This window comes from Podarcis vaucheri (assembly GCF_965113315.1).
Source record: "Podarcis vaucheri genome assembly, chromosome: 6".
Lineage (NCBI taxonomy): Eukaryota > Metazoa > Chordata > Lepidosauria > Squamata > Lacertidae > Podarcis > Podarcis vaucheri.
The window spans coordinates 63,561,378-63,573,052 of NC_138764.1; the positions used below are offsets into that span (position 1 = coordinate 63,561,378).

At 40.9% G+C, this 11,675-nt stretch overlaps 1 protein-coding gene across 1 annotated transcript; it reads left to right on the forward strand.

Moving 5' to 3' along the window:
• Positions 1 to 3,383: 3,383 nt before the first annotated feature.
• Positions 3,384 to 11,080, forward strand: LOC309534788 (acidic mammalian chitinase-like). Its single transcript, XM_082227175.1, has 10 exons — positions 3,384 to 3,391; positions 4,173 to 4,374; positions 5,295 to 5,351; positions 6,119 to 6,284; positions 6,415 to 6,539; positions 7,629 to 7,749; positions 7,835 to 8,020; positions 8,710 to 8,826; positions 9,640 to 9,775; positions 10,745 to 11,080. Exons 2-10 carry the CDS (start codon positions 4,232 to 4,234, stop codon positions 11,008 to 11,010), a joined length of 1,317 nt encoding a protein of 438 aa, XP_082083301.1. The 5' UTR covers positions 3,384 to 3,391; positions 4,173 to 4,231; the 3' UTR covers positions 11,011 to 11,080.
• The last annotated feature ends 595 nt before the right edge of the window (positions 11,081 to 11,675 follow it).

An 11,675-nucleotide genomic window follows, 5' to 3' on the forward strand; every position in this document is an offset into this window, starting at 1 on the left:
GTGAGTAATAAAATGGATTATGTTTACATCACTACTACAAGCCCCAAGTTCACATGCAACCATTTCCATTAATTCACTGGGTAGCCCTGGATAAATGGATATATCTCAGCATTCGGCTTCAATCCTATGCACACAACTTTAAGTATCATTGAATAAAGTGGGTCTTATCTTTTAGTAAACACACACAGAATTGCTCTTTACATTCCCAGTCTGTAAGTGTAAAAAGTACTATAGAGTTGGTTCATTCAGTTCAATCCTTTGCCCCAAGAGCATTCATTAAAAGATAGCCATAGCAACTTCTGTAAAAAAGGACCTAATGAGGAAATCTTCCAACCTCATTAGGTGACAACTCTGTTCCTGGTTGGTTCTATTCATTTGGCTGTTTTTGTAGCCTCTCAAATCTACACATCTATAAAATTGTACTTTTAAAAAAATCCTTCCAACTAGACCATCATAATCTCCATGGTCATCATCATGTGGTCTTCAACAAAATTGCTTTCCGGTCTCATCCAAAATATTCTCCAACTTTCCCTATCTTATGCTATGGCTTTTGTGTTGTTCGCTTCAGTTGACCAGAAATAGAAATGTGAGCAATGTAACCTTCATAATAAGTGTATAAAAACATTTCCCTCTGTATAATTGCTGTGGAAGAGTCTAACTTTGGCTTTGCATACGTGAAGGCAAACCAAGGCCGTTGAATAGGAAAGCCAAATGGGTATTTTCAAAACAATAGAAACTGCTTTGCTGTGGATATGGCAGGCTAAGTACAAACAGAGGGAGGTGGCTGGTGAGGCAAGAATAAATAGCCTTGACTTTCTTTCATTATTAGATGAAGCTCAATCAGTCAAGCTACTTGTCACGTTCTGAAGGTTAAGTTGACACCATGCCCAGTTAGAACATTTCAAAGAGTTTGCTCTGATTGATCAAATGTTTGCTCCACTCTTGCCAATATTTATCTTTATTCAAGGGGCATTCAGCAGAAAGATGCCAAAGGGGAGGAGGCTATTACTGAAGAAGTACTGAGTCACTGCACTTCTCTTATATCACCCTATCCAAGTCAACAAATCTGAGAAACTCAGATGTTGAACATCTGAATTGCTCTATGACTGGCTCAACAAATAGCATCATCAAAATGGAACCACCTAATTAAACCAGGGCTGTGGAACCTGTGGCCTTCCAGATGTTCTTGAACTACAACTCCTATCATCCCTGATTCCCCCCCCCCATGCTGGTTAGGCCTCCAACATCATGGTCCAACACCATCTGGAGAGCCAGAGGTTCCTCGTGACTGTATTAAAACCCTGGGTACTTTGAATATTAGTGCTATGGTTTATTTCCAGCCTGCCATCAACATGGAGAGAGAGCATCACCTGCTGATTCAAAATTGATTATGAAACCTGCCGATGTAGTCCTGGATGTATGATGGATCAACACAAATATTTGACTAGGATCTGCATCAAAATATATTTGAATATGCATAAAAGCAGAAACCAGTGACATCATGTTCTGCACCATTTTTCAAAAGCATGCAAAAACTGACCCTGACTGTATTTGTCATGCAAATTTGTTATGGGGGTATAATTTCAAACAATAAGAGAATTTGTTGTCAGGTGAAATGTACACACATTTTTGCTGGACCCACTAGGATAAGACACCTGCAGTTTTATTTGTTATTATTTTATTACATGAATATCCTTCTCTCCCCCTAAGGAGCTCAGGGAACATAGATGGGCTTCTTCCCTATTTTATTCTCACAGCACCCCGTGAGAATAAAATAGGGTCAGGTAACAGGGGATGGAAATTCAGTTCACATTTAAAGCAGAATCTATAAAATTTGCAAAACAATATGAGAACCACAACACAACCATCTTTCAATGTTCACACTTACCCGAATTTTGCAAGGGAGTTCCCCAACCAAAAAATGTTTACAAAAATGCATATATTAGGGGAAAGTGTGCATTAAAATGAATACAGTCATACCTTGCAGCCAATCAGAAGCTGTGATTTGGTTTTTGAATATTTTGGAAGTTGAAAGGACTTCTGGAACGGATTCTGTTCAACTTCCAAGGTACAACTGTATCTTAGTGAAAATAACACACAAGCCTGCATTATATTAGGAGAACTTGCTAACAACAATAAACTTCATCCAAAAATGTGTTTATTAGGAAAAATTCACACTAAAATGCCGAAGAATTTTCACCAGGACAAAAATATATAAAAAAATTGCTGCAGAAATGTAGAGAACTGAATTGAAGATTGGAAAAATGAGAATCTGAGAGAACCAAAATGGACACATCCTTCCCATCCCTGGTAGTGATTGTTCCAAGAGCAGTTCCCCTAGTCTGACCATTATATCACATGGGTTCTCTAGAGGGGTCTTTGCCAGGATAGAGACTTTTGAAGTGTTAGTCAGATGCTCAAGTTGCTGTTGCCCTTGAATACATGAGATTTTATTGATTGTTCTATTTGTCTGGGTAGTATGCAATCTGGTGGGTGTACCACAGGTGTGTGGGTTCCACAGTGATAGCTGGTATTTCGGCCTCCATATAAAGCCTTGCTCATCTCCTGATCTGGACTTCCATTCGAAGTCAGGAGGAAAGATGGGGAAATGTCTGCTGTGGGTTGGTAAGTAACTCTTGCATTCTGGAGACCTGCCAACTGTTGAAACCAGAATTTTTTAAAAAAAACATCCCTGGAAAGCTTTGCATTATGACATCTTTCCCTATTAAGTTTTGCATTAATACACAAATTTTGCTAAAACATTTGCTTAAGGGCAGATTCAGTGGGTGAACAGTTTCTTTGTGGTCAGGGTCATTTGATGGCCCGATATGAGATCAGGAAGTCTTATTACTGGCAACCCAATTTCCGAAGCAGAAATTTCAGAGGCACTTCTGAGTTTAGGTTTCTTTGGATGAGAAAGCACCAGTGCTTTGATAACATTCAATTTGTTCACAAATATAGAAGCAGCTCATAGTGGGGCCGACAGGAAAGCTGCTCATCTTGCACCAACCCCTCAAAGACAACAGTTGCACTCCAGGGATATTTCCACTTCATCAAATTCAAAAGGCCAAACTGTTTCTCTGTCATATCCCTTAGCATTGGGGCATGGGGAGGTGGGACACACGAAGGAGCTGATTCAGTGAAGGCTGCCTCGCCGGTGTAAGTACCAGAGCTGGGAATGTATCACAGCTTCAAGTCCTCCTACTGTTGGCCATGGGATAGGTTTGTATTCTTAGACATAACACACTTTTGGTAGCTTTATGGATGCTGGGAAAACATTAACAATGGAATGGAACCCTGCTCATGGTGTTTCTCACTTGCTCTTTTTCTATTATCCTTATTCTGTCATTTTCTTTTGCAGGCTTGGCCATTTTGCTGCACCTGCAGCTGGGTAAGCAGCTTATTCGTTTTATTAGTTTTGTGTCCATGTGGCTGCATTAAATATGTGAAGATGCATCATGACCTGATTCCCACTAATGGAAGGAACTGAACACCAATAAATAAAGTCACACTAATGAAACATTTACAAGATGCCACTCCCACCAATTTCTCTGAAATACAGAAATAGGGGCACAGTAGGGACAATGATTTACTAGGAGCAGGCAAGAACGTACAGACTGTTCCTGGTACAATAAGAGGGACAAGGGAGTATATGGCACTCATGGGGATAACTGAGCTCAAGGTTGCAATGACATGTTGTTGTCACAGGGAGAGGGACTGGAAGATGAGGGAGAGGGAAATACCTCAGTATAAAATACAGTGGTACCTCAGGTTACAGATGCTTCAGGTTACAGACTCCGCTAACCCAGAAATAGTACCTTGGGTTAAGAACTTTGCTTCAGGATGAGAACAGAAATTGTGTGGCGGCGGCGCAGTGGAAGTGGGAGGTCCCATTAGCTAAAGTGGTACCTCAGGTTAAGAACAGTTTCAGGTTAAGAAAGGACCTCTGGAACGAATTAAGTTCTTAACCCGAGGTACCATTGTACAGAAGTCCAGCTCAGATGATATGTAAAATCTAAAAATCCTTAGTTTAGTCATATTATTGCTGAAGAAAATGCATGTAAGAACAAACCCTGTGTGACTTGAATCAGTCATTGAATGTGTGACATGAATAAGCCACAAGCAGAGGTTTCTTCTGCCTAATTAACTGTGGTTTTCTTTTCTCCATCCAGGCACAGCTTATAAACTCGTGTGCTACTTCACCAACTGGTCTCAGTATAGGCCAAGCCCTATGACGTATTTCCCGGAAAATGTCGACCCACAGCTTTGCACCCACTTGTGTTATGCCTTTGTTACTATGAAAAACAACGAGATAGCACCTTATGAATGGAATGATGAAGAACTCTTCCCTCGGATCCAAGCACTGAAAGAGAGGTCAGAATTATGAAGTTGTGTTAAGGTAGCTTATCTGAATCCTGCTTATAAAAACAGGGTGATAAACAATGATAGAGAAGACAGGTTGAGTGATATCCAATGAAGTAGTTTTAATAGTGCTAGGTCTCTGGCTGCTCCCCCCTCTCTTTTCCCCACATGCCCCTTGCTCCCTCCCCATATCAGTTCTGGAGAGTTGGGGGAACCTACAGAACACATTTGAGGCATGCATGGGCGAAGGAGAGGGAGTGGAAGTTCTAAAGTGCAGCCAGAAATTCATGCGCTAATAGAACTACCTTGTTGGAAGCCACTCATTTAAATCAATGGGCATAAATAAAGTCCATTGATGTCACACTGTAATGACTTAGCTGGGTATTATCCATACTATGCAACAGCTATAAATGCAGAATAAACTATCAGCACAGCACCAGTGCAGACACATATCTCCTTCTTCTGCCTGCATCTGTGGCACAGAAGAATTTGGTTGCTGTTGATTCTTGTCTCTGAAGGTAGTGGCAGAGTAAATTTTGGATTTCTTCCACTACTTCACTCTATAATTCTGTTGTTCACATGTTGCATGCAACTCATTTTGGTAGAAGTGGAATCTGCTGTTGTGCCTGCATTCATGGGAGTGACATAATGTGTCAAACAAGGGTGAGAGCTCATGGATTCCTTCTAGTTTCAGATATTGGGTCATCAGTGCTGCATTGCGCATGCTGCATAATTCCATTGTATGGCAAAGGGTGATGTGAGCAAGTGGCTGCCAGTGTCAGTGTGGCCGCACAGCCAGATTTTATAGTTGAAAGATGCAGTGCAAACACTGTCATTTTTCTTTATCATTAAAGAAAATTGTGTTGAGGGAGGGGTGTTTAAAAGCAGCAAAATAATTGTGCTGTTTGTACTGTGTCTGCCTTTTCTCACAGGAATTCGGAACTGGTGACACTGCTCTCAATTGGAGGATGGAACTTTGGCACTGAATTGTGAGTCTTTTCCTATTCATTTTATGCTGGCACCACTGATGGTGAGAAGGTTTCTGATAACACCATACATAGCCTGATTCCACTTCATGGGACATTACGCCTTGTTCTGCTATGTGCCAACGGTTCATTGAATTCTGATGAAATATGTAACCCTACTTATGGTAGGTTTTTTTAAAAATAATACTCTGCAGTTTTCCAGTGACCATGCCCAAAGGAATGATTGTGAGGTTGGGTGCTGGAAGGTGTTAATTGCTCAACACCAATTCTTGTCATGATGCCTATATTCTTCATTGGTGTACTGTTGTGGAGATGCTCTCTGTACATGGTCAAAGGCTTTTGTCAACATCTAATAAACAAACCATTGTTTATACACACAAGGTAAAACTTTGCAGATTCTGTCTCCTGCTAATCTGCATTGAGTAAAGCCAAGCTGATTTGCATTTCACTGAAGTGTGATATTACTTCAAAGATCAGAAACGCTCTTTGTCAAGATTTATAATTTGTATTCAACAGAGAAATGAAGCATTAATATAATAAGGCGTGATAATGAGTACAGTGATGAAGACAAAAATGGGTTTTGGAAAATATTGAAATGTTGTGGTTCAGCATGATTATGTTCAGCACATGAAGCACTTCTAAGTCCCAGATATTTCTGAACAAAGAATTAATGAAGAGTGCTTAACTCTGCTGTGTTATGCTCCAAAGTTTGTTTTTGTCTGCACTAGCAGAAAAAAAGAAATCATATTTAAGAGTGGACTTCTCCACAGGTTCACCATCATGGTTTCTACAGCTGCGAACCGTGAGACCTTCATAAATTCAGTGATTGCATACCTCCGCAAATATGGTTTTGATGGAATTGACCTGGACTTTGAATACCCAGGCTCTAGGGGAAGCCCTTCTGAGGACAAGCAACGCTTTACAACCCTGGTTCAGGTAGGAATGTCACCTCACCTGAATACACCAGTTGCAAATATTCTTGACCAATTTTACCTCCTTTACCCAAGACATTAATAAATTTATTTATCCTCTTCAATAAGCATTGCTCACCATTCATGTATCACAGGAAATGCGGGATGCCTTTACAAAGGAAGCTGCAAGAAGCGGGGCATCCAGTCTGCTGATCACAGCTGCAGTGTCTGCTGGTGTGGAAACGATTGATGCTGGATATGAAATTGCTAAGCTAGGGCAGTAAGTAGAATTCTCAAGATACCCTGGGTCTAATTCAATGTGATCTTGCACAGTTATTGTATGCAGGAAGTACACCCTCTCCTTTTATAAATACAGGAACAGGTTGAAATCATAATGGCCATCTTTCCTAAATACAACAATTAATGCACCCTTTGTAAAAACACACATTACTAGGGTTGGTTTTCGACACTGCACATGAGCTCCTCAAATTTACCAGGACTGACAATTCTCTTGAAATGAATGGGATTTCCAAACCAGTGTTTTTAGGATCAGGGTTTTAATATCCCTTGTAAAAGATCCTGGGAGATTCATTAGGTATGGATGAGTGTTGGGCTCTTGCTGTTAGGATTGCAGTGGCTCCTCAAAGTCTGAGAGATTACTGAGATGGATGTTTTAGTGGATAAAGGAAGAATAAATTTTAACTGATTTAGAAGAGTAATGGACACTTTTTATTCAGAATGTAGTCTATATTGTAACCATGTAACACTGCAAAAACGTGTTTTGGCAATTGCTTTTCTTTCTTAACAAAAATAATAATAGACAAAAGTAATTAAAAATGGGAGTAGGATGCTTTGTGCTCCCCCTCCCCACTCATAGCCATAGGTTGTATCCAGTTGTGACCCTCTGCTGATGGAAGGCACTTGGGCCTACCACAAGTTTCTGTTGATGGAAATGAGGAAGACAATTTTTCCTGATTTTCTCTTCTCTCTGCACTTCCCTCAAATCTGCTCAAATGGGTTGGTAGATCTTTTGGAACAACATAGTAGGCTGTGTGAGGGGAAAGAGGGAATTCACAAACCCCTTCCAGTCAAATAACACACACCTCTCCCATTGAATCAGAGCACCTTCTGTCAGCTAGGTTGGACTTCTGATCCATAGGCCTGAACTTGCATATTTTCCATATCTTACAAGGGCAAAGGGAAGTCTATGTATATGGGAGTCAGATTCAGTAAGTGCAAAATGATGCTCCATTTGACTGGTGGCATTTTAGCTCATTTCCCCACAAGAGCAAACCGCAATGACATGGTGGTTGAATTCGGTGCCTGGTGAGCCACTGCTTCCTAACGGATGATTACTGATTTGCATCAGACTCATGGATTTCATCAGCGTGATGACGTATGACTTCCACGGTGACTGGGATAGTACCACTGGATGCAACAGCCCCCTGTACTCAGGTTCTGACTGGTGTGACGTCGACTATTTCAACTGCGTGAGTAAAGATCCCTTGAAGCCCCTTTCTTATCTAGTAAGATTAAAATACATTGTAAAAGATGCACCTCTTTGTGTTTTGGCAGGCGTATGCGATGGAGTATTGGAGGGACCAAGGGGCCCCGGCTGAGAAACTCCTCATGGGATTCCCCACCTATGGGCGTTCTTTCACGCTCAGTAATAGTGGCAGCACAGGTCTCTGTGCTTCAGTCTCTGGTGCTGGCCCCCCAGGGCCGTATACAGAGGAGGCTGGATATTGGGCTTACTTTGAGGTATGAAACCTGAGAACATGACGCTTTGTAATGATGAATTTTATAATTACACATATAAAAGGTTGAGGTTTGTTGCTGTTACTGAGAATATTTACTGTTGCTGTTGCTGTGATGCAGTTCATATTTGCATTGGGGGGAAAAGGTCCACAAACCTCCTTCGTCCTTTCATGAGATACCAGAAGAGTTGAAAGACAAACTTACTTGCCCACCATCGTTTCTGCATTACAGTCGTGCCTTGGAAGTCGAATGGAAACCGTTCCGGAAGTCTGTTCGACTTCCAAAATGTTCAGAAACCAAAGCACGGCTTCTGATTGGCTGTAGGAAGCTCCTGCAGCCAATCAGAAGCTGCGGAAGCCCCACTGGACGTTCGGCTTCCAAAAGAACGTTTGAAAACCAGAACACTCACTTCTGGGTTTTGATTGTTTGGGAGCCGATTTGTCCAGGAGCCAAGGCGTTTGAGACTGTACGTGTCAAGTCCTCAGTGAGTCTAAATCAAGCTGCCTAATTTTCAGCCAGGCATTGTTCAGTTATGTGGATAGGATAGCTACCTATCAGGGATGCTAAAGTACTGGATTTCCTGTATCAGCAGGAACTTAGACTAGATGGCCTTTGACTCAAAGCAAAAAAGCAATAGCTTATTTGTTTCAAGGCAAGTCTGGATAATCTCATTAATTTCCTGTTTTTGATAGGTGTGCGCTTTCCTAAAGGATGCTGAAGTACGATGGCTGGAGGATCAAAAAGTCCCATATGCCTACAAGGGGAATGTATGGGTTACATATGATGATATTTGTAGTTATAGACACAAAGTAAGTCTTTTTGTTTGTTTTAAAACTTTATTTACTAATTCTATCTCTAAAATATTTATTTCTGATGTTGAGACATACATGATTACACTTGTTACTGAAGGGAGAATGATTGAACTTTACCCTCTTTTTCCTTGCCATACAATTTTATAAATGTCTAACATGTCTCCCTGTTGTTAAATTAACTGCAGGGAGAGCAGTAAGTTAAACATTTGTACCATTGTATAATAGTTGGAGGAGATTTTTGTCTGGTCCATACTTTAAATGAACCAAACCAATTTGTACTGCCTGGACTAATAGCCAGACCAGAACATAATTATCCCTCAGATTCCACACTTCTCCAAATGTTGTGATAAACTTCTTGGCTCAAATAACATATTTGGATGCATGAAAAAAAAGTATTTTAAGATAGAAATGAGTTTAAGTTTTTAAATCCATATTTTGTGATAAAATACATACAGTATTTAGATACAAATGTTCATACGGACTTGTTGTATGCAGATATATCACAGATTAATGTGGAAATGGGATGGAATAAACTTGAATGAACACATGCACAATTGATACATAATGATTTCTCTATCCTCACCCTTAATCTTATCTTTTCTAAATTTAGAAGCCCCTAAACCCTGGAAGGTCTAATGGGTGGGTCAAAGACAGTTCTTTTTAATGAATTAATTCTATGGAGGGTAATGATATACAAACTGTTATATCATCTATTTCTGTCTACCTTTTTTTGGTGATTCCATTGCATCTGTTTACATATGATGGCAAATCAGAATATATAGTCATTTTTTACATTTCTTAAAATTGTAGGCCAAATATCTGAAAGAGCATAAGTTTGGAGGCGCCATGGTTTGGGCCATAGACTTGGATGACTTCCGTGGTACTGAATGTAATCAGGGAATAAATCCTTTAATAACTGAGCTGAAGCGATTGCTTGAAACAAATGGTAAGAGAGTGTGATGGAGGGCAACTTTTACATCTTCTCTAGTATTGAGATGGGAATGAAAAGTGCATAACATATTTTGAGCAAGCCTGAATTGTTGGTGTCCCTCTTGCTGGCCTTTCCCAATAGTTACAATAATGACAACCTAGGTGACTGTGTTGGAGCAGAAGTGCCTCTATATTATTACTTGGCTGGTTTGGTGCTTGTGAAGCCTTCTCTTTCACCCACACCAGGGGTTCTCAAAATTTCTAGCTCACTCAAGAAGGCTGGGAACTATGGCCACATGCATTGTAAATGTGCATTCACAAAATGATGGTGCCGAGGCAGAGCCAGTCACAAATGGTGGAGGATGGAGACAGAGTTTGACATAATCAGTTGGCAATTACCGACATCATATTCTGTTGATATCTAATTCCTCTTCAGAAATGGTTCCTTCTTTTCTTCTCCCTCAGCCCATCTGTCCCTTTTGCCTCCCTCCTTCCCATTTTCTCTTTTCCTTCCCTCAGACTTGGCTAGCCACTCTGCCCATTTCCTTTATTCTATTCTCTTCCTTCCCCCTGCCTCCTTCTTAGCATGTTAAAGCCTTGTTCTCTAACCAGCTCCTGCACACACATACACCTCTGCACTGCACATGTTGGGGTCGGTTGCTGTTGGTCCAACCAAAAGCCTATGGTACATCCAGGAAATGGGCAGTGGTGCTGAGGCCCATTACTGGTTCTTAGCCCACAGTTTGACCAGCTTGATATATCTGAAAACTCTGATATCTGAGAGAGAGCTATCATTTCCTTGACTTGGGAATGGACTTTGGTAGGGAACTGAAAGACTCTGTAGTCTTCTCCCTGGGTTGCATCCACCATGCTCATGCAGTGGAACTGAGGGAGATGAGGAGAACAGGGAAAAGAGAAAAGTGTCTCTGTGTGTATAAATGAGAATATCACAACTGTTAACACTAGCTGTTCAATTTTGTTTCAGATCCCATTGTGCCAAACTGCCCTCTGGTTGATCCTCCAAGTACACCTACGGTTGATCCTTCAGTTACACCCACGGTTGATCCTGTTGTCACGACGCCAGGGGATTCTGGAGATGAAATTTTTTGTGTTGGGAAAGTTGATGGCATCCATGCAGACCCCAAAGACAAGTCAAAATTCTACATTTGTGCGGGAAACCAGACTTTTCAATTTAATTGTGCAGCTGGCCTGGTCTTCAAAGACAGCTGCAAATGCTGTGACTACCCATAATATGAACACTACCCCAAACAAACAACAAAGATCAGGCATACTGTGGAAGTCTCCTCTTCTCCTAAATAAAATTGTGAAACAGCCATGGGGTTCCAGTACACAATCAATTCAAAGCCAGTACACAATAATAAGAACCATTATTAACACTATGCATCAAAACAGGATGCGGGTCACTGATTTTCTAAGGCAGTTTAGAAACAATTTGCTGCTTTAAAGTAGTGACTTGCATCCTATTTTGGTAGAGCAAGCCTTAGCATAACAACTAGAACCATAGGAAATTGCCTTATCTTAGGTCCGTTTTCTTGTCCACATAGCCCAGTATTGGCTGTAGCTCTTCAGAGTCTCGGGGGGAGGTTTTCTCCATCACACGCTAGCTGATGCTTTTTTTCAAGTAGAGATGCCTGGGATTGTGAAAAGTCAAAGTTAAAGCAGCAACAGCTTATGTAAGACAACCACAATATGAGAACATTAATTGCCTCTTTGCTGCTTGCTGGCAGACACCTTTCTAGCTCTCCTTACTCAAATTTGCGATCTCCTCCAGCATTGTTCAGATGTAGGCCTTATTCTGATGTGCCTTTCCCTATTTAAGATTGAGTTTCAGTGTGTCTTCCCACCCACATCACCCACCATAGAGTGTTTGCTAGTGCCTAGTTCAACTGGTTGAA